The 23,958-nt window shown below is 47.4% G+C and overlaps 1 protein-coding gene across 1 annotated transcript in view; it reads left to right on the forward strand.

The window, feature by feature from the left end:
• Nucleotides 1–23,958, forward strand: part of ASIC2 (acid sensing ion channel subunit 2) — a 251,989-nt gene that overhangs the window by 140,260 nt on the left and 87,771 nt on the right. Inside the window, exon 2 of the mRNA XM_039885986.1 lies at nucleotides 21,839–21,989. Coding sequence (XP_039741920.1) covers nucleotides 21,839–21,989 — 151 coding nt within the window. The remainder of the gene's footprint in view (nucleotides 1–21,838; nucleotides 21,990–23,958) is intronic.

Raw genomic sequence — 23,958 nt, forward strand, 5'->3', positions numbered from 1 at the left:
CGCCCCACACACACACACACACACACACACACACACACACACAGAGTAATTCATATAGCCTGTCTTTTAGGCTAAAAGAAAGTAGAAATGGATAAGATTGGAAAAATAGATTAGGGCCAATCTGTGGAGGGGTTTTGTGCATTATCATGTCCACTACTCAAAGAGAGGTCTGTGGAACCATGATCTCATATAGTAGTCATGGATCCAAACATGGACCTGTAAGTCTAGCCAGGTAAGGAACTTGTGGCAGATGCTGTCAGTGTTCTAGCTGTATGGCCTCCATACTACCCTTTTATGTTGTCAGGACTTTTTGCAAACACCTGTGACTTTCTGCCCGAAAGCATTTTCTGGGCATAGGAACATCCTAGGCCTAAGCATAAAGCATGTGGCAAGTTCTACGGTATTAAGAGCAGCTCTCAGCCAATGAGAAATAGATGTGAGTAGATGAATGGTCGGCTTCCTCCCCTCTCCAGTGTGACAACCCTGGAGTGGTGTGTGTTCCATCATCTTTCAGAGGTCCCCGAGGCTTAAGCCCCAGTCACCACAGCAGGAACTAGCTCCAGTGCACTTAATACTGGTTACTTTCCCTTCCCTGCCTCACCTCTGTACCCCCCTACTAGGGTTTCCTGGAGTCGCTCCCAAAAATACCACTCGCCTCTGAAGGGACCCAGCCTAAGACAGATGATGTATAATCTTCCCCTCTAGGAGATTCACAAAGCATATTGGCATACTAAAGGCTCTGAAAAGTCCTGCAAGAAAAGCAAACATGTTTAACTGTTTAGCCCAGCATTTTCTAACCTATTGGTTAGAGTTTTCTTTCCCCCTCCCCCTTTAAGCATCTCATAGAAATAGTGTTTTCTGGTTAAATACTTTGGAAAATGCCATGCAGATAGTCAGGCATGACTGGAGTCTTGCTTTAGAAAGGCCCAGTGAGCAGTGACTCACCCATGGTAGGAACAAAAACTGTTAGTAGTGTTAGCCACATCCTACTTTTGCATGGATGCTGTAGGACTGATAGATTGTTGTGGCTATCCTATGATGGTAGATTCAGAGGCAGTGTTATTACACTCACTCTACAGATGACGAAACTGAGACTCCGAGAGACTAAGAGACATGCCCAAGGCCATACAGCCAGTAAGTGGCGGATTCAGGACTCCTAACTCCACACCCCCTTTGCGGTGGATTTCCTAGTGAGCGGCAGGACTGAGAACAGAATCCATGTCCCTGTCATTCTAGTCCAGGGTTTCTCCATCTCCCCAGCACTGAGAGTCAGCAACAGGCCACCCAAGGCTTCTTGTGGGTGAGCAGTGGCTGTATGAACATGAGAGGAAATGGCAGGAAAGTAGAGAGGCCATGGGTGTGCATATTCTGTACGTGTTTTGTCCCTTGTTCTGATTCAGCTGCCCCTGACAGTTTTAATTCTCTCTCCTTATTTTTTACACACACACACACACACACACACACACACACACACAATTACCTCCCATTAGCTATCACGGATCTGCAATCATTTTCAAGGGATATTTTCTAAGAACTGGGTCGGCTAGAGACTTAACCTACACACAACAACAACACACGCACCACTTTATTCATGCACACATGTACACAGATGGCCAAGCAAGCATGCACTCAGGTATTTAAGCACACATGTACATACCAGCATCCATATAACATTCAATACACTTTATCGTTATTACTTATTTCATTCTCCATCTTATTTCTTTCTCCATGAAATTACTCATTTCATCCTCTCAGCTATATAACCCACAAGAGTAGAGTCTGAGACTATCACTTTTACCACGAGAACCCCAAAGGCAAGTGCAGTATCTATCAAAGAGTAGGTGCTCAATAAATAAGTGTAGAATAAAGGGATGCATCAACTCACAAATGTGCTAATTGTACTTATCTGTGTAGCAAACAACAGTACACACACAGCCAATACATGTATGCAAACACACATGCATGTGGGAACACATGAATGCACACAGATCCTCACTGACCCATCTGGAGCCAAGGTCAAGAAATGGACCTCATGCCCACTGACATGAATCGCTTGGGTGGGATTCAGAGAGCTCCCAGCAACCATCACTTAGCTGTCAGTCTATCTGTCCCATTTATAGTTGAAATAAAATGTGTCACAGCTGCTTCACTGGAGACCAAAGTAGACATGAAGGGAAATGGAGAAATATCAGCCCAGCTTGCATTCTGGCTCACTGGCTTTGGGAAGCTTAAGGCATAAATGAGTTTGGATTTAATTGACTTTTTATTGGGCTTTAATTCACTGGTACTTTTCCAGAGACTGACTCCAACAGGCAGATGCAGGGTGGAGCAGTCTCTGGGGCTGCCAGACCCTCTGCTCTCTCCCCACACCCTCAGGCTTGTTCTAAACCACTTCTGCACACAGAACCACCCTTGGCCCCATGGTGACATGCAGAAGTCAGCCATCGGTGCCTGTCCCCTGCCTGGCTTCCATCTTTTGCCCCTTCTCATTGTCTTTCTTGTCATAACTCCCTTCTCCCCAAGGGCATTTAACTTTAATGCAATAACGTGGATTGAAAACTTGCTCTATACCAGGTCCTATGTGGGGAGCAGGGATACAGAGATGAACAAGAACAAATCTTTGCCCTCTGAAAGCCTGAAATCAAATGGAGAGGCAGACACAAATTCCACAATGTAATAGATACCAAGAATTAACCCATGAACAAGGTTCAGAAAGGCACAATGATTCAGATAAAGCTGCCCAAATGAGATGCTTCCACTTCCTCTGGAAGAAGGGAAAGAGTTTGCCAAGCAGGGAACTGCTAGAAAGAATGTGCAGATGCGAAGGTTTAGGGGGTGGGAGAGTGGAGCATGTCCAGCACCTGTCCCATGTGCCGGAGTGGAGGGGAGATGAGGATGCTCATGGGGGCAGCGGGGCGCAGAGGAATGACCTCCAGCCTGGAGATTAGGAAACCTGGATTCTTATCCCACTTTTGCCACTAATCAGCAGTATGAATCTGGGCAAAGCGCCTGTGTTCTTGGAGTCACAGTCTTTTCATCTGCAACATGAAGAGTTTGAACTCATTGAGGCCAAAGATTTTCTCTCACCACCAGGGCCTTCTTATCTTCCATGAGATGGCATTTCTCTGCTATTCTAAGTCTCTGACTTGGTCGATGCTGGGTTTGAGTTTCTCTGAAGAAGCTGGCCACAGAAGACTCAGTACAGAGCTATTCGTGTCTGAGAATCCAAGGGTTTTGTAGAGAAAGGGCGCCTGTCGCTCTGCTGGGGCAGGAATTCACCAAAAGCCCTTTTCCAGAGCTCTGCCAAGTCCTGGAGGCCGCTAGAGCTCTTCCCAATGGGAAGGATGAGCAAGGCCCGCCCAGGTACAACGGGGGTGAGGTACCTGTACTCAGGCAGGGAAGCTGGCTGCATTTTAAAGTTTTACCATCCAGAATCATTCAGATTCTTAAAATGTCAGTGTTTAAAAGGATGAACTTCAGATACCTGGGAAACTTTCTCACTGTACCATATAAATGAGTCATGACTGAAGTGGGAACATACTTTGAAAAACCTGAAAGCTGCGTGCAAATATAAACAACTTGCCTTTAGTGTAGGGTGGCACTACATCCCAGTTTGCCTGGGACAGGCTAGGTTATGACTGTTGTCCTGGCGTAATTACTGAGAGTGCCCATAATTTCACCCTCAAAGCTGTCTTCTTGGGTCAGTAAAGATTATGGTTGCCCTGGTGGTTAGGCTTTCGAGGGCGGGAATGATCATAGGGAAGTGGAGTGCACCAGCAGAAAAAAAGCATAGGTATTGTACTGACCTGGATGTTTATCCCACTTGACCTTGGATGACTGACTGAACCTTTCGGAGCTCAGCTTTCCTATATGTAAAATGGGGGTCATAACACCTTCCACATGAGTTGCTCAGAGAAATAAAGGAGATATTGCACGTTGGCACCTAACACGTTATGTGCTCTATTTACGTTCCCTCTCCTTCTGTCTTTGGCAACCCCATGATGCTCAGTGCTGGGAAGAGAGGAGCTTAGATGTTGAATGCACGAATGAATGCGTGCCTCAGTCAATCAAACACAGAAACAGAAGTTGGGGCTCCTCTCTCTGCACTCATTTCCCTCTTCCATCAAATGAGCTGAGATATTCCGAGAATTCCGTGACTCTACAATTGTAGATAAAGAGTTCAATTCCTTTTCCAGCCTCTTCCCCTCAACCCCCCACCCCCGAGCCTTGTCATAGTCCTTTCATTGATTTTTCTCTGCACTTTTATCCTTCTCCTCTTAATGTCGGCTTCTTTGTCCTTCTTTTTTTTTTTTTTCTTTTTGGTGATAGCGAAAGGGGCCAGGGACAGTTCTTCATCTTTATTCCAATGCCTCTCCCAGAAGATCAATATCCACCTTACCCCACCTTTGTGTTTCCCAAAGTCCCTCTTTGTTTCCTGAACTGCCTCAGGGCAGCAATGTTGTATTTTAGGGACGTGGACTTAGAGTGGACAAATCTGAGTTTGGATCCTGAGTTTGGATACTTCAGTGCTTAAATGGCTGAGTTTGGAATGATAATTTGCTTGTGGGAGAATGTCTTGTAACCTCTCAGAGTCCAACTTTCCCATCCCTTAAATGGGCATAATAACATGTAAGACCGCCATGAGGATGAAATATGTAACTATGGTAGCTGTCTCAACGATGCTCGGTCTTAACCCAGCATCGAGGTCATCACAATCTGGTCCAACCAGTGTTTCCCATGTCATCCGCTACTTCCTTCCCCCACCGCTTCCCCTCCAATCCCATCAGCACACTCACTGCTCCCAGAGCACTGCACACATGCACATCCACTCACGCTCTGTGTCTCTGCTCGTGCTGTTCCCTCTGCCCTTCCCCGCTTTGGGTGTCCTGAAATCTTCCTCCTCCCTCCAGCCACAGCGCAAAGCCCACTCCCTAAACACTTTCCCCATACTGTCTCCTTTAACCTCATGACCGCCTTGTAAGGCGGAGGGTATTACAAGAAAGAACTGAGGCAAGAGAAGTTAATTTAGTCCCTTGGTCGGGGCAGAAGCAGCGTTTGAACCCAGGCATTTTGACTCTGAACCCGTGAGTTTAAATGCTATAGTGCATAACCTCATGCCACACAGTAGGTGTGCAAAAATATTAGTTGAGTGAAAACCTGAGAAAGTGGCCAGGAGGAGCTCACAGAACATTTGGAATGCTGTGGGCAGGGCCAGGCCGGGCAGGCCCAGGCAGGGCATTGCTGATGGACAAAGGACCCAGCACCCACACCAGCTCTCCATAAAGGCGCCAGTTTTAAATGAAATACACTCCTCTGGCCCATAGGTGCTTGGGAGATGGTTTCTCCTATCTCAGGACGATTGCATCTGGCCCCATTTCCTCTGATGTGTTTCTCAATTTTTTTTCCCTCCCTGCTGTGCATCTGGCAATAATTCCCTTCCCGGGTTCCATTTGGTGGCTACCACTTATGTTCTAAAACGCACCATTAGGCATCTGATGTATAGTATGTTTGGTGGGTGGCCATGCTGGTGCTCCAAACCATTTGGGGAAATAAAGAGGCCAGTGCCATCTGCTGGGAGAACTGCCTGCTGCCAGTAGGCCTCTTGGGGTTCTGTGGGCACAGCTGGGAAGGGTGGGCTGTCCCCCCATCCTCACAGGCCTCCCCAGTGACATAAGCCCTGGACTGGGCTGGCCTGGTGCCATGCCTATTTCCACACATAGCTCGAGCATCTGTTTACTTGGCACCCACTTATTAGACACCCGTTGTGTGCCAGGAACTAGAGATCAAGAGATGAAGAAGATGCCCTCCCTATCTGTGTGGGGCTCACTGTGTATGACTCAGCACTGGTCAGGACTGGCTCAGGGTCTGCAGCGGAGTCATGGCTACAGCTTAGTGGGTCTAGGGGCCGTGGCAGTTGCCAAAGGGAGACTGAGTCCTGGCAAGGTGGACACACAGCTCTCCAGTGCCATGCATTTCTGCATGCGATGGGGATAAACTGGGGCATGGAGAACCCCAGTCGTTACTCATGAAAATTGCTTGGGGTCCCTCTAGTATCCTGGGGTTTTATCAATGAAAGGGTCCTTGTAGGTTTTTTCCTGCCTTTTAAGCCAAGCTGACTCATTCAGACACCTCTTCCCTAGTCATCTGGAAGTGTGGCCCTCCACTAGTAGCTGGTGTTTGAGACAGACCTTCAAGCCCCATTCCCTTCTCCCCATTGCATCCTGCCTTTACTTGGATTCGTCTCCTCCCTTATAAATAATAACTATAATAAGCATGGCTGTCTAAATGCCAGGCACCCAAGCTCATTTAATCCTCACAACAACCCTGCGAGGTAGGTTCTATCCACCTTCCATTGTACAGATGAGGAAACCGAGGCTCACAGAGGTTGAGTTCCTTGCTCAGGTTCACACAGCTAGTAAGCAGTGACATATGGATCTGAACTCCAAAACTCGTGCCACCACTGACTCAAACTGCTTTCCAAACCTGTGATTGCATCTCTTAACTTGGACTCTCCCCTCATTTTGCTCACTTCCCCCAGGTTCAGGGGCCTTCCTAGACACCTTGGCTACCCACCCTGCCTCCGTCCCCAGCATCTCCCCACTGTCTGGAATGAGGATCTCTGGCTCCAGATCCTGGCCCTGGAGAATCCAGCTTCTTCTAGACCCTCAGCCAGTAAAGGACAGGCCTGCCAATTCCCTGCCCTCAGGAGGAAAAGGGCGAGGATCCTGACCAAGTTTATCTGGTTCAGTCTCCTGCTCTTGGCAATATCCACCAATGTCCCAGCTTTTTTTTTTTTTTTTTTGGTTGAGGACAGTATTGGGAGGATGCACATAGCATTTGCATAAATACTTCTAGTAACAGAGAGCTCTCCCACTGCCCATTTGATTCATCTTTGTTTAATAATTAATATATATCTGTTTTTATTATGATAGATTTCAAACATATACAAAATACACAGAATAGTATAATGAGCCCTTTGTGCCCACCACCCAGACCCCAAATGTGAACATTTTGACATTCTCATTTCCTCTGGACCTCTGCTCACCCCATCCCTCACATAAAGATGATGATGTGATGATGATTTAACGTTTCCCTTTTGTTGCTGTAAAATTTATGTACATCGAAATGCACAGATCTCACCTGTATTGTTTTGACAAATGAATAAACTTGTGTAACCTGCACCCTTATGATATAGAATATGTCCATCTCTCCAGAAAAATGACTGTTGGACATTTTAATCGTTAAGTTCTTGCCCTATGTCCAAGCCAAATCCTAGAACTGTTCTCCATGGCAGTACAGAATAAGTCTAATCTCTCTTCCAAATGATACCTTTCATATATTTGCTATAGCAGTTAGGACCCTCATTAAGTCTGCTCTTTTCTATTCTAAATACCCCAGCTCCACCCACCATTTCTTCTTTGTTTTCGGAGGATGGGGACTGGATGCTGACATTGATCAAAGGAGGCCTGACTTCCTCCTTACCAAATCTCTTCCTAGCCCATCGAAACTGGAGCCATGAGGACAGACAGAGGTTTGCTATGGGAGGTATTTTCCACGTGCTACAGTTCTACTTTGAAGAAAGCTGGCTCATGGGGTGGGACCTTACAGATGTATTCACTTTATTCAGCCTTTGAACAGCTAAGCTGTGTGCAAATTTATCTTTCATTATGGAACAAATTGCAGCATAATTTCTTTCACTCTTTTTCTTTTAATTTAATCATTCATTCAACGAACTCTTATTGAGTACCTATGCTAAGCTAGACTCTCCATAGAGCACTTGGATAAATAAGACACCGTGCCAAAATTTGGGAATGGAGCAAGGATAGACAAATGGATGCATTCGTTTATTTGACATATATTGGTTACCTGCTCAGTCCCTGGAACTAAGGCAGATACAGGGAATACAGTAGCATCGTGGATGCTCACATGGCAGGACTGACTCATTCACCCAGCCACTTACAGAATTGGCGGCTGACAACTCTCCACTCTGGAAATTCCCTCTCTGGGAATTGTGCTCTAGTGTAGAGAGATACCGCAACTCAAGGTTCTGTCCTCACCCCAGGGATGGCCCAGATGCAGTGGGCACAATAGCTGCCCCGTGTCTCAGTCCAAAAACAACTCTAGCTCCAGAGCTCCCCATGGGTCAGGGGGCCTCTGTCACAGCTGCATGGAAGTTCAGCTTCTCCCTCCTTCGCTCCCTTATGGGTGAGATCTGCACATGTGGATCTTAAAAATGGTGTCCAATAAACCTTCTGCATGCAAGCCACCATCTCTAGTCAGCCTCCCAGCACACCCAGAAAGTAAGGAAAAAGCCAGCCAGCCAGTCCAGTGTGGAGACCCAGGCATTAATCAAATGTTCACACAAGTACACAGGTGACCAGGGCTTGAGGGAAAAATATAGGGTACCATGAAAGAAGATCACTTCACCAGACCTGACCCTAGTTCAAAGGAGCCAGTTGAGGTCTGGAGTTCAAGTAGGAGTTAGTAGACTATCCAGTAGGATGAGATGGAGGTGACACAGTGTTCTGTCAAAGCCCCAGGGAGGGCACCTAATCCATTCTAAGGAGGGTGAACAGTCAGGGAAGGCTTTCAGGAGGAGGTGGTGCCAGGCTGAGGCATGAAGGTTGAGTAAGAGACAGCTGGATGAAGGAGGGGGAAGGGTTCTGAGTGGAGGATTCAGCACGTCTGCCAGCACAGAGGTATGAAGTAGCGTGGCATGTCTGGAGACGGGCAGAGCAGGACGGAGCTGACTCATGTGGTGCAGGGGAGAAGAGGGTAGAGGGAGCCGAGTGGGACCCAGGTCATCAGCACTCTTGTATATCGGCCCAACCAAGGGCTGCGCTACCATGGAAGAGTTTAAGCGAGGGAGTTTGCTTTCCAGACGGATCTGCCTGGCTGCTATGTGGAAAATGAATCGAGGCAGAAGGGAGTGGGGACAGGGAGACCAGGTGGGGGGCTGTGGCAATTAACCATAAAAATGGGTAGCATCACCTTGGTGCATGGCTGAAGCTACAGGGATTGAGAGGAGGAAATTAACTGGAATGATATTTTCAAGATAGGACACTACTAACCTGTCCCTCTCATTTTTCTGGTTTGGGGAAACAGGGTTGTAGAACTGATGTTTCATGTACCAGCTTGCAATTAGTTTAATTTATATTCAGGCATGTTGGCACATGCTCAAGTGCAAATCTTAGGCTTTTCTCCATTGCTGAGAAATAGTAGCATGTATTTTTGTCATTGTTCATAGTGGGGTGCACAGAGCCCAGGCTTCTTCATCAGACAGATGGCATGAAGACGCCGGCTCTGCCTCTGACTTGCGACATGACTTTGGGCAAGTCATTTCACCTCTCATGGACTCAATTTCTTCCTCTCCAACAATGAGGGTTAACAGCAGTATTCCTGAGAGATTTGAATGGGATCGTGCATGTAAGTGCCCGGCACAGCACCTTACACGTAGTAGGCATTCGGTCTCAGTTATCCCTCTAGAACAGATCCGCAGCTAGGAGTAGGAACCTCCAAAAGCACTCACCAAACAAATGCTTACCCCCCTCTCACCCTCCCACCCCAGAACAGACAGTTGATAGGGCTGATGACCCAGCAAAGTCCATTAAGAAACTGATATTTGATCCTCCGAACAGCACTTCAGAACTCACTCTGGGCTGGCATATCCATCATTTCCTTTGGCTCCTATGGCATCTCTGTGAGGATGGTGTGGCCAGTCCATTTGACACATGAGAAAGCAGAGTTACGGAACCAGAAGCTGAAAGAGCCTGGACTTCATTCCCATCTAACTCTGAGAGGTATTATCATTCCCATTCTTCAGATGAGGAATCAGAAGGTCAGAGAAATTAAGTAACTGGCCCAAGGTCGCATGGCTCGGAACTGGTGGAATGGGGATCCCCACTGATAAAACGGGGATCCCCACTTGGATCTGTCCCAGTAAAAACTTCTGTGATCTTTCACTACTCCATGACGCCTTTGCAAGTAACCCACCCTCTCTGAGCCTCAGACAACAGTGTCTGTTTTGCAAGCTTGCTATGGAACCAGTTGTCACTTTCATCACAAATGTCCCTACTCCTGTCTTCATCTGACTTTGCAGCCTGGATGAAGGTGAGGCAAGCAAGACATGCAGGGTAGAAACTTAAGGAGGTGTTCTGTTTGAGGTGAGTGTGAGTACAGGCCCAGGAAGTGAGTGCCTCCTTAAATTCCGGGCCCTAGGCACCTCATCTGCCTCATCCTGGTCTAGGCCCTGATTTTGAGGTGAGGAAATTCTGGTGGGGCTGGGGAAGTGTGGAAAGCACAGGCAAGTCGGGCTGTATGGCATGCTGATGTAAAAGCAGTAGCCGACAGCAGACTCTGCTGCAGAAGCACACAGGTCAACGGAAACCAGGGGCTGGAACGAATATCTCACAGGTGGACCTTGCTTCGTGTAATTGTTCCTCAAGAGGTGCATTCTGTAAATCGATGTACGTATATCAATGATGAGCTTCCACCTCCCTGATGGTCTGAAGCTGCTTCATCTCCATTTCTACTTGGACAGCTCATGAACTGCTTGAGGGTAGTGTTCATGTGCTATTTATCTTTGTATTCCCAGAATGTAGCAGAGTATTCGGCATGTAATAGTTGCTCATTATATGTTGAATGAAGTAAAGAATGCTTTGTCTTTCATTTTGAAAGCCCTTAATTATCTTAGGTCCTTTGATATTTTAATCACGAGTCATGGAACTATGGTACAATGAAAATTAGAGTCTCCTAAGGAGGCTAGTCCACCAATCTGAGACAGTAAGACATGGGGACACTCCATAAATACTAGCTCAATTTAAAAAGCTAGTAAATGGCAGAATGAGGATTTGATTCTAAAGCTTATGCTCTTTCCATTATAGCGCAAGGCTCAAGTCTGAGCAATACTATTTTTTTTAAATATACAACGTTCTGCCTCTGCCTCTGTCACCAACTACAGTCCCTTCTACCTAAACCCCCAAAATCGTGCCCCTCACATTGCCTTGTGGCACCTGCCCAAACCTTCCCCCACTTTCAAATATTGCCCCTGATTACAGAAACACCGGCAGCAGAACTTACGTTCTTCTGGCACAAGGATGGCAAACAGGATTCATCTCACTCATAGAGGCAGCCAGAATTGTTGAGCTAAAAAAAAACTATGAGACCCACAGGGAAAGAGTGTTGCGATCAATCAGTTATGTCTGCCATGGGTCTAGGAAGGAGAATGGCATCGTACATGCTGTGTATCTGCCAGCAAGGCCTTCATTCTACATGTCAGGAAAGCAATCTGATTAAACTACTAAAAATCCTCTGCATTTGTGAATCGGCAATGGCTTTGACCATTCATCATACAAACTTTGCTACTAAAATTACATGCTACTCAACCTCTAGACCTCGCTTGAGGAGAACTAGAAGACAATGACATTCTCTAAGCAGTTCCTGAAAAAGCTGAAATAGGTTTTTAGTACAAAAGCTGAAATAGGTTTTTAGTACAAAAACATGAAATTGGTAAGATTGTGGTATGAGAATTTCAGTGTCTTGTGGGTAGTTACTTATCTGACCTTTCCTTGATCAGCTTTGAGAATCAGCCCACCTTGGGACTGTTTTCAGCCCTGGCATTAATTGGAACATCTGCTTTTCCTCTATAAACAACATAAACCATCATTTGGTTTTCAGTGATGCATTGTTTTCAATGCAGCTGTGTAGAATAATGCAAAATTAACCAGTAACACAACAGAACACGTTTCTGATCCCCTTCTTCCTTTTCCACCATCCCGCACTTATTCAAAAGAAGGGCAGTTAATTCCCAGAAGGTGTGAAGTGGGTCAGGTGCAAGGAGTGACACATGTCTTATCTCAGGCTTGGTAATCTAAGTACGAAACACACTCAGGTAGAAGGTTTAAGCCCACTCAAGCCCCTGGGATAGGTGCTAGGAGTTGGAAAGGTGAAGTTCAGCCAAGCAGAAATATCCAACGAGGGTGACACAAGCGTCTTACATGGGAAACCCAAGGAACATTCCAGAAAAAAATCTGGGTATGGTCACAGGAAAACCAAAGGGGCACATATTCCTGTAAGTCCAACAGGCAGCAGTTAGAAGTAGACACAGGGCTGATGTCACTGGGTCAGTCAAGCAACTGTAAAAAGAACTTATAGAAGGGACCATGAACCCAGAAATCACATCCTGTAGAAGTTCAGATTTTAGAACGCAGATAAAGAATCTCAACTAATGATAATTACATTAGCTAATTTTATTAAGTGGTTACCCTCTGCCTGGCACTTTATGTCCATTATCTCATGAGTAATCAGAACATAGATTAAGATGTGTCCCATTCTGGAAGAACTCAGTGCTACCTCCCCACTGTGTCCGGGCTGCTGTGCCTTGAACACATCCTGCCCCGTTCTGCTTTACCTGGGAATTAGAACAGGCTGGGGCAGCAGGAATTATGTCAGTAGGGTTAGGAGTAAAGAATGGGGGCAGCAGAGGGAACTGGTAAGAGGACTGTGGCCAGCTCGTGGACACACTTTCGCCTTCACCCTTTCTGAGCTTCTGTCCTCCTTGAAGGCAGGGGATCCTCCCTGGGTCCTGCTTCCCACATCTGCTTACAGCTAAGGGGATGCTCTTTGCAGTCAGCCTTAACTTGCTAGAAATGTACCTTTTTTATTAATCCACATGCCTTGGCCCTCTATTCCTAGGTTCGGCTTGGTGACCTGTTGGCAGTGGGCAGATCAGAGAGCCAGGCTTGGGTAAGGAAGGTGCCTCTGAGACTGACACACTGTCCTTGGGGAAAACCAGATGCCCACTCCTCTTGGTCACTGCATCTCTGTCTTAATTATCTACTACCTGACAGCAAAGTTCCATTATTCATTGTGCGCAGTGTCTGGTACATAGTAGGTATTCGGCCAGGGTAATGTGACTCCAAAATCTGTGTTCTTCCAAAAATCCTGCCTGCCTCTTCGTAGAGCCCGTAGTTGTCTACTCGGGGGTGTTACGTTCCAGAAGTGGAAGAGAGCTTAAATGATGGGCAGGTAGGCAAGGCTCAGCAGGACAGCCAGAAGCCTAGACTGGCACCACTGGCCTTCTTGACAGCACCAGCGTGGCCCTGCTAATACCAGAAGCCAGTCTAAGGGATCTGTCTCAACCTGCTAAATGCCACTGGCAACAGTGCCACTGTCCCTAGGGAGAATTCTGCAACAGCCCCTCACATCCTTCCCATCACTGCCCACCAGGCAGCTTCCTCCTGTGCACTCCCACAGCACTTAGCGTCAATCTGTCAATCAGTGTCAATCTGTCGGGCCACCCTCTCTACTAGGTGGTTCCTGAAGGGCTGACTCATCTCTACATCCCCAATGCCTGGGACAGTGCCTAAAACACAAGAGGTGCTCTGTCAATGTTCACTAAGCAAACGAATGGATGAGCCACAAATGTGGTCCCAGATGGACCACCGCAGATTCAGTCTCTACAGCCAAATAACAACTCTTTCTCTCCTCTTTTCCTGCAAGGCTCAGGCATGATGCAAACCACAAGCAGGAATGCTCTCTGCCTGGGCTGGAAATTTTTTTCCACAAAGTGCTTGCAGACCCATTATACCCCTTTGATCTTTACAGTAATTGTCATGAAGGTACCCTTATCAGCATTTCCAAGATGAAGGATCACGATCCAAAGGGATGAAATGACTTTTTCAAATCAGCATAGAGCCAGCATTGGAAGCTGGTTCCCACTTTCATGCCTGACCTTTTATCTGTCAACCAGACACCTCCCACTGAGTGCCCACTATGTGCAAGGCATGGGGCCAGGTATTGGAATCCAGAGGTGAAAATGCTACAGCCTCTATTCTGCACAGGAGACAGACAGAGGAGGTCCTCAGCAGAAAGAGCAACCAGCCCGTCGTTGAGCCCCTTTTGAAACTTTCATCAAGCCCAGACTCCCTTCTGCCCACCCCCATCAGCCAAGCTGCCATTCAACTCGAAAGGCTTCTGATTCCTCACATCCCACGTCATAACCTCAAGCCAGGCCCAGTTTCGAATTCACACATGAGATGTTAGAAGAAATTCATGAGCAGAGGTCTGGCCTTTCGAACAACCTTCCAGGTGAACACCTGGAGCACCTTCACATTGCCCTCTGGCCCCATGAGCTGTCCCCCGATAGAACACTGACTCAGAAAATGTTTGAATTGCAGGCAAACACTCAGTCACCCATCGCACTCCTTGGTGCTGTTTTCCCAGCTGACAGACAGATTTTCAGTCACTTGATGACTCTTTCCTTCTGCGTGGCGCTCACATATCTTCCCCTGCATGATCTGAAGCTCCCTCTCTGGACAGCTGCCCCACAGAAAAGGCCCGCGCTGCACTTCAGGCTTGGAGAGAGGAGACAAGAGAGCCTCTTAGTGAAACTGGCACAAGAAATGTCACATCCTAGCAGATGGATACAAGAGTATGGGGGTGGGAGGTTACCATTACCATATCATACATTCAAATAATGCTAAGCGTTCTTCTAACAGCGCAAACATATAAAGAGAAAAGTCAAGAGAACCGTTCTTTAGCTATAGGACCTTGGACGAGGCATTTAGCCTTGCAGAGTCTCAGTTTTCTCATCCACAAATTGGAGAGAATAACACCTACATCGATGGGTCCTGTGAGCCTTAAAAGATAGAAGGTGTATAAAGCAATCAGCACCATGCCCGACTTGTGGTAAATGCTCAGCGATTGTCCGTTCTTATCTTTCCCCCTAGAAAAGTAGCCTCTGTAGGAAATGATATTAATGATGTTCCGAGAGAGATGGTGGCCTTCTGGTTAGGAAGAAGGGACAAGTGGTTGCAAAGGGGCCACGTGTCCCTCCTCTTCTTCATTCTCAGGGGTAGCACGTGGCACATGAAGGTGCTTCCATGGGTGTTTGTTGAAATCGCCTTTTGAATCTCATTGTGGGGAACAGCAACAGTCCTTGGAATGTAATAAGTGGTCAGAAATTCCCAGTGTAAGAATAGATAATTGAGCAAGCAGATTGTTTAAGAAGATACAGTCTTCGTTGTCAAAGAGTTGGCCATCTCCGGCGGTCTCCTTACACATACATTCCTCTGCTATATTTAATTTTCAAACATTAATTGCAACTTCAGAAAATGAAAAGCAGATTTATTTTGTTTACTGGAAGCCTGGTAACCCATTTGACAGTTTCTCACTTCTCAATTGTGTGAAATGTGTTTGAGGAGTTAGAAAGACAAAAACAAAACAAATGAAACTGAGTGGTTGGCTTTAACATGCATGCACGTTACTTTGAAAGCAGCCTAATGAGAAATTTCAGTCACTCACTGAGAGGAAAGCTCAATCAACTCAGGGAGGGGAAAAAAGGGCTGATTTTAGAGGCACTTTGGAGCAGTCCAATTTCATTTCCTTCGAGTGTAGTAAGCAAGAAGAGACAAGAAACCCATTGCCTAGGAGAAGCCCTAAAGCTAGGATTAATGAGTAGGTTGGAAGGTTTGAAGCTTGCAGGCCCAGTCGTGTGCTGGTAAGTCAGTGTTTCGGCAGTCCTTAAGGGAGCTTATACATAATTTATTTTCCTAAGTAGATACATGGTGTAGAAATGTTGTTTGCACTATTAATTGGACCAGAAAACTGTATCTTCATGGGTACCAGCTTTTCCTAACCTTTCTCAGCAAGGGCTCCACTTTGCATTTCCCAGACTCTGTAAGATAGGGTGCCGATCTTTCTCACATTCCTGGATGCAATGCCCCAGGAAGGAGAGCCTAGCCTCTGGCATGTGCAAACAGAAGGCGTTAGAGAAAGAGCACAGACCCAAGACATCAAGCCCAGGTCAGATCTCAACTCTGCCCCCAAACCAGCGTGTGACCTAGGGCAGATCACTCACCTCTCTGGGCCTTACACTCTCCATGTGCAAAATGAGATGTTTGGGCAAGAATATTTTGGGTGCCTGCACTTTTCCAGGATTCTCTGACTCTGAGATGCACCTCCCCCACTACCAAGTGGGAGAGCCTTCATGTTTCCAAAGCACCAATCTCACCTGCCTGTTGGGAACAGAGCAGGTTGAATGGGGATGTGAGTGTGAGCTGTAGCTAAAAGGGACAGGGGGCATAGAGCACAGACTTTGGAATTAAGCAAAGATGTATTTCGCTCCGGATATTCTACTTACCAGCTCCGTGAACTGGCTCAGCCTTGCTGGGCCTCAGTTTCCTTATCTGTAAAATGGAGAGTGACAATACCAACCTCACAGGGCTGTTGCAGAAATTAGAGATGCATATAAAAAGTGAATGACACTCCGGGGAGGACAGCAAAGCCAGTCGGTGATTTAAGTGCTACTCTAAGAGCCACTAGAAGGCAGTGAGACCCTCTTCCCGTCCTCATGTTCATATTTCTTCAATTTAGAATGTGCCAACTTCAGATTGGTGGTGTCCATCCACTGTACCAATAACTGGTTACAATTCAGTTGTTGGAGTTCAGATGTAGATTTTCAAAGAGGGTTGTAAGCATCAAAGCATCTCCCTCTCCTACAGAGCTTCACTGTCCCAGTATCTCATTGGCCACCCCGAGCTTCTAACAACAGGCTTAACATTATTAAGGAATAAGCAATCAGTGGCACATGGTGGTTTTTATCCCCTGTAACTACTTCAAGGTGAGCCTGGTACCGTGGAGACATAAGCAGAGAGGACAGGACCCCTCAAATCCCCCATTCTTTAATTCATCTCTGACCTCCCCCCACCACTCAAAAAACTTATCTCTTCTACTGAAAAGGAGAAACATAACTCTCCCCCCATCCCCACCCCCAGAATGGATTTGTAACTAGTAAAGATGTCTATGATGTAACCTTCCAAACAAATCCACTTTCGTTTTCCCATTTAGGCCCTATGAGCACATCCGAAGATTATCTTGCCCAATTGGCAGATGAGAAAGAGTAGAAGCTCAGGAATTGTTAGTTTCCTTCCCTAGGACTTCACGGGGCCCTTAAGAAAGTTGAAGTAGATCCAGTCTCTAAACTGTAATATACTATGCAAATGTTAGCAATGAAAATGATGGTCATGGCCCCATTTTTTATCTCAGGATCCCCACCATCAGTCTTGGAGATTCAGGTTTGAAATGTGCACCATTAATTCTTACAAATCGATCCAACTAAGTGCAATTCTAAACTCTTAGAAACCCTGAAAATCCAGCCCTGCCATCCGCAATGGGGCTGTCAGCACTTACCAGGAGAGCAGAGAAATGCCTGGGAGAATGGCAGGTCTGAAAAAGCAGCGAGCTCCACCTGACAGTCTGGACTTAAATAAATTGTATTTTCTGGCTGGAGGTGATAAGGCATAAATTTGAAGCGTGTGTTACTCTTACACATCATTATGCCCTGAAATGGAGAAAGAGAGCTGCATCTTGTCCCAAGTTTGAAGCAAAACTGCACTGTGTGTAAATAGCTCTCAGGTCTTTGATGTTGAGCTAAGAGAAAAATAATCCTCTCAGAAAAGCCAGGTGGAAGCTGAGGGCTCAGCAGGCAGACAGGGAGGCCGGCAGTGGGAGCAGCCAGCGTGCACCCTGCCATCTCTGAGCCCCTTCTCCTGCCCCCACCAAGGTAAACTGTCTTCTTTCCTGAAAGGATTATTTCCTCTAATATCTTCACAGAGAAGCAAGCAAAAACGCTTAGGTATAATTAAGTGGGAAGTTAAGGTCACGGCAGAGAAAGGGAGGGAAAGGGAGTTGGACAAGGTGTCAGCCTGAGCTCCCACCAGACGCAAGCCAATTGGCCAGCACCAAAAGGTGCATCCTAGAGGTGGTCAGGGGGACAGGGCATAGCAGCACCTTGGAGCTCATCCATTCATTCATTCATTCAACAAGACAGACACAGTCTCTTCTCTCTTTGAGCTTACAGTTTAGTGTAAGACATGTCCAACAGATAATCCAGTTACACACTTTGACATGCACTATAAAGGAAACGTGCAGCGGTGTGAGCTGTATAACAAGAAGCCCCAGTTTACATGGAGGCTGGGGTGGTCAGGAGAGGCCTCTGGGGAAGTGGCATTTAAGCCAAGGCCTGGTCACAAGTTGGCCAGGCAAAGAGTGTGGGAAGAATATTCTAGGCAGAAGAAACAGCACAAGGAAAGGCCCCACAGAGGGAAGAGCTCGTTGTACATTCCAGGAGCTGAAGAGGCCAGTGTGTTTGAAGCGCGTGAGAGAGGGGACAAAGGCAGACTGGGTCCAAACTATATAAGGTCTGCTGAGGATTTGAGACTTTATCCTAAATGCACTAGGAAGCTGCAGAGGGTGTTAGGCCTTTTTGTGGTAGTCTTGACTTGATAAGAACTTAGCCATTGTAGAGTGTCACTTGGCCATCTCTCAGACATGGCTGCAGTCACCCTCCAGCTCCCTGCACTGCCACTCTGGTTGCCACACCCTGACCTGGGTCAGTGCACACCTGGCAACTTCGTGCATTTACCCCAGCACCCTCCCCCAGGAGGAGAAAGCAGAAAAGATGAGACTGACACTGAGAGCATCTGCAGGGGCTGTTACCTGGGCCTAGGATGAGTACCAGACCTGTAAGGGGGCCCAAGGATGGGGAGCAAGTCTCTGTCACTCCCACCTCAAGGACTTGTCAGCTCCCTCCTCTATAGGGACAGACTCTGATTCACAAGGCTTCAATGCTGCCAGCCCAGTGCCTGTCACAGAGCAGGCACTCAGACAGTGATCAGCTGAAGTTAGCAATCTCCTAGATCCCTCGTCTCCTGTTGTAAGTGGGGAAACTGAAGGAGGCTGGTATAAAGGAAGGAATAGGCTGGATTAGGAATCCGTGTCCCAGATGGACATGTCCTTGCTTCACAGCCGTGGGCGAATCGCTTCCTCTCTGCCATGTCTCCATTTACTTACCTATAAAGTCAGATGGGTGGGTGAGATGATCTCTGAGACCACTTTCAGTTCTCACACCTTGTCATCACCCTTGGAAGCTCAGAGAGGGTACCTTTATCACCGCCACATAACCTGTTTGTGGCATGGCTGGGATCACAACTGACTCCAGGAGTAGACAATGCATTCTAACCTCAGCCCAGTATTCAGAAGTTTAAGTACCAAATAGCGGGGATTTGGGGGATTTGAATTTGCAATCTGGTACTTACTTACAAATTCTTTATATAGACAAGAAAATGAATATTATAAACTATTTTGGAGCCAAAGAGGTTATTTGGTGAATCTACAAAGAAAAACTCTGTTGGAGCGTTCCAGAAGTCACTCCAGATCCCTTACAATGGATGTGCTAACTATAAAATGCTCTCATCTGTTCATTGTAGCGGACCTCAAGAGCATATATCTAGGAAGACAAGTTTTAAGCCAAGTTCAGTGGCTATATACAATAGTAATGATAAAGCTCAGTTCTTTGAAAAATTATGTTCCAGCTGTCCCCATGATGAAGCTGAGAGAATAGGGCTTGTCTGTGCTGAAATAGCACAGCTGGCCAGGGACTCAGAGCTGTTTTGTACAGTGGAGAAGAATGTGGAATCTGGTGTTTTGCTGACCCTTCCTACAGATCATAAAAGCAGGTAGTAGGGCTTCTACTTCTTTGCAGTCCCCATAATCTTTGCACAGTGTAGGAGCACATGCACATGCATGTTGATTGGCTGATATAAAAAGCAAGGCAGAGAGGAAAAGTATGTGGCTCGGAAATGTCCCAGTGACAAAGACCCACGGCAGCATACCCAGGAAGAGAATATGTGTTAGAATCAGACAGACACAGATTTGAATTACAGCTTCTCTGCTTAATAGCTGTGTGACTTTAGGCAAGTCACATAACGTCTCTGGGCCTCAGCTTCTGCCTCTGCACAACGGCAGTGATACCCACAGGTGGTCGCAGTTTCAAGGGTTAAATGAGACAACATAGGTAAGCATCAAGAACAGTGCCGGGTACTGATAGAGGCCCCTCTCCCTTCCTTCCATCCAGTCATCACGATCTGCATGAGAAAGGCAGCCTCCAGCCTTCACCCTTGTGATTTACCTGCCCCTGCACTAAAGGTGGGAAGCCAAGCAGCATTCCTGGGCCTCCACGCTGCAGGAGGAAACAGTGCCGTAGAGCATGATCGGGGAGGCAGCCCAAATCTCAGTCACTGCAGGAATCCAATACATTTGGCCTGGCTTTCTTCCAGCCAGTCTTGCCAGATGTAATTTGGCTTCTGCTCAAGATTCCAAAGCAGTTATGTAATCATAATAACCACAGCATTTGTAGAAAGCTTTTATAATTTCAAAGTACTTTTGCATGTATTACCGCAGTTGAGCCTTTCAATAACCTTGAGAGGTAGCTAAGGCAAGGACTAGACCTGCCTTTTTATAGATGGGGAAACTGAGGCTTGGAGGGTTTATTTGTTTCACCCCAAGTCACACAATAAATGGCCATATCAAACTCAAACAAAGATCTCTGCATTCTTGCCCTGGGCTTTTCCCACACCATCATACTGCGTCTTTGTAATCATGCGTTCATCAAACAAAAGTGAACTGAACAACTACTGTGTGCCAGGCAAAGGCTAAGTGCTGGGATTCAGAAATGAAAGGCAGGGTCAAATTCAGGAGAGATGCGGGACCAACTATTCAGTGCCACGTGATAGCTATCATGGTAAAGGTGAGGAGGGGGTAAACCCAACTTTGTCCAGGGGCTCAGGAAGGCTTCGTGGAGGTGGAGATGCATCAATCCAGTCTTACAGAACAGTTAGAGGCTTCCCAGACAGAGAGCCAGAGGTTGTCCAGGCAGAACAAGGAATGAGAGGAGTTACAGGCAGCAGAAGTGGCAAATGGAAAGCCATATCCAAGGGCACTGCAAGGTTTTGATCTAGCTCCACTCACCCACATACTCACTCATTCATTCATTTGCCATATATTTCTGGAGCACCCCCATGTGTTGGGCACTGTGCTAGCCACAAGGGATAGATACTTCAGCAGATGTAGTACCCAAGCCCATGGAACTTACATTTTAGTGGATTTCTGGGAACTCAGATGGGAAGCAGTGGGATGGAGTAGGCAGAGGCATCATAGAAGACTGTTGGTGGGCCTGAATTTTAGCCTAAGAGGTATGAGGAGCCTTGATGAATTTTACGCACAGGATTAACAAAATCAAGTTTGCGTTTCAGAGAGAGCAACCCACAGTTAACTTAGAGGATGGGCCGGAGAAGGTTATCTGGAGTCCAGGGGCCCAGCTAGGAAACTGCAGCTGCTCAGGCAGGACATGACTGGGTCCTAAGTTACAGCAGTGCAGAGGACAAAAGGCAAAATGCAAGATGTGTAGAGACAGTGTCGACAGGCCTTGCTGGTTAACTGGATATGGAGGTGAGGAAGAGGGAGTGTAGACAGCTACTGTGAGGGTCTGGCTTGAGCCCCTTGGCAGGTGGCGAAGCTATTCCCCATCACAAGAGTTCAGAAGAAACATGCCGGGGAACAGAGAGCCTGAGGAAGAATTATTCCCATGGGGACATGCTGAATGTTGGAGATCTGTGGATCCCCCTAAGGTCACGTTTATTAGGCAGTGGAATCGGTATGTCTGGAGCTCAGGAGAGATCTCAAAGCCAGAGGTTCAGATTGGAGGGTCAAGAGCTTAATAACGATGTTCGACACTTGGAAATGGACAGGACAACCAGAGGGAAAAGATCCCATTGCAACAAACTCCAAGGGGTGCCCAGATTTGTTCTTTGATGGCAGAATCCCACTTGGCAAGTCAAGCCATTAGCCAAGATGAGGAATCACTGGTCTCCAAGAGGGGTTGATTGTGATAGGCTGTTGGGACTCTGGCCTACTGTTGGATTTCTGGGGTCTCGCCATTCTCCAAAGCCCAGTCTGAAGTCACCCATATGCTTCTCTCTCTCTCTCTTCTCTTCTTCAGGTGTTTACAAAATATGGGAAGTGTTACATGTTTAACTCAGGCGAGGATGGCAAACCTCTGCTCACCACGGTCAAGGGGGGGACAGGCAACGGGCTGGAGATCATGCTGGACATTCAGCAAGATGAGTACCTGCCTATCTGGGGAGAGACAGGTGAGCTGGGCACATGGATCGGGGCAGTGGGTGATGGCAGAGGGGTGCAGGATTCTGAAAGACTGGTTTGCCTCAGGTGGCTGTCTTGGCCCAGCCTGTGATGGACTGCTCTCCATCGGAGGGTTGGTGATATGCCAGTGAATGGTAAGGATGTCCTTGGCATGGACTGGGATGTTTCCTAGGATTTTGCTAGATGGAAAAGGGGCAGGTGGTGGGAATACTGGAAAAGGAAAGCAGGTATAGCGAGGGGAGGTATTGGCAGGAGGCATGGACAAAGGTGTGAATCAACAAGTATGGTTGGGCAAGTGAGTGTCTTGATTTCAGGAGAAGAGGAAAGGATGGACTAGCCCTTTCCTCTCCCAGCCATCTTGAATATTTCAACCCAGCTAGGAGGCCCAATGGAGAGGAAAGCAGGATCCTCCCACTGGGGAAGGTGGAAGGGCTGTGCAGTGTTGGAAAACCAAAGGGTACGGACTCAGGGGCCCAGCACCATGCCTGTGTGAGTCCCTCGGGGCCCATGTGTACAGGCCCCAAAGCTTATTTCATGCATTCGGTTATTTATTTAGCAAACAATTCATTAGCCATGCGTACTATCTCCAGCTTTGCACCAAAGTAAGGACATTATGGTGAAAAAGGTTGAGCCTTTGATCACAGGAGGAGGAAACACACAGTTGCAGTCCAGTGTGACACAAATGTGCTGGTGTTATGGAGAGATGGCGGCCTTTACCTGGGGGACGGGAAGGTTCAGGGGAAGCATTCTAGTGCATGGGGTATTTGAACAGGGTCTTGAAATTACCCTGGATTATGCAGGTGGGTCCTCCTATGAAGGGTGCAGGAAGGTCAGACAGGGGAGAAGGTAATGCGAGGGCGGAAGCAGAGACTGGAGTGATGCAGCCAGTAAGCCTCAGGATACTGGCAGCCTCTATGATTTTACCGAGTGGAGAAAATACAGAGTGGGACCGTGGATGCAAAGGGGATCGAAGTGCGACTAAGGCCGTGTTCAGGGCATCACGGGGAGGAGCAGGGAAGGGGCTCAAGAGATGGGCCTGAGGAGGGGCCGCAAGGAAGGGTGGAGGGGAGAGAAGTTTCCAGCAGGAGGGAAGCCCTGGCCCCTCAGGTTAGAGCTGTGGAGGGGGAGGGGATGGAGGCTGAGCAGCCCAGACCCCAGTTCTTGCAGCCCCCACCCTGTGATTCCTGCAGCCAACTCCTCTGAATCTGAGGTCCAGCCCTCACCACACCCAGGGCTTCCAGGCTTCTAAGGCGGCAAGGACTTCCACTCAAGGTTTGACTGACCACAAACTCAAAACTCTCTCCCACCACCAAGCTCTCCCTTCCTCCCCGCATCTCTAGCTTGAGTGCTCAGCAGGAGAGAGTTGAGCGTGGCCACTTACCTCACACTATGGTTAGCTCTCCTGCTCCTTCAGATGAAAGGTAAAATGGCCACCACGCACGTCGTTCTCGTAATGCCTTCTGGCAGCTCACTTCATGCCTCATCTGCTGCTTGCTAAGGAGACATTTAGTTAATCCCATACACTTTTCTAAATTTCACACCCCTTCCCTTCAGCAGACAGATGAGGTTTGTGTGAATACTGAGCTCCGGTATCCCTGAGAGATGGCCAACAGAGCCTGGCTCTTTGGAACAACCCTGAGGCTGGGCCGTGTCCTATGACCATGGGGACCTGCAGACTACCCCGGGTCTTGGGGGCTGAGTCTTGGCCCCAAAGAGAGACCCTGCCTTGCAGACACAGGAACATATTGGCTTATTGAACCACCTGTGGAAAAGGAAAGAAATGAGGAAATAAAAATGAGTCTTGGAGATCCCACACCCAAGGCCTGACCGGAAGTTAAATATGTCCTTCCATGGTAATATTGGAATTCCCACCCTGTCACCTTGATTCAGGAGCAAAAACACATGTATAGGCACACACGTACACTCACACTCTCACACTCACACTCACAATACCAGATA

Source organism: Pteropus medius, unplaced genomic scaffold (assembly GCF_902729225.1).
Source record: "Pteropus medius unplaced genomic scaffold, Ma_sr-lr_union100, whole genome shotgun sequence".
Lineage (NCBI taxonomy): Eukaryota > Metazoa > Chordata > Mammalia > Chiroptera > Pteropodidae > Pteropus > Pteropus medius.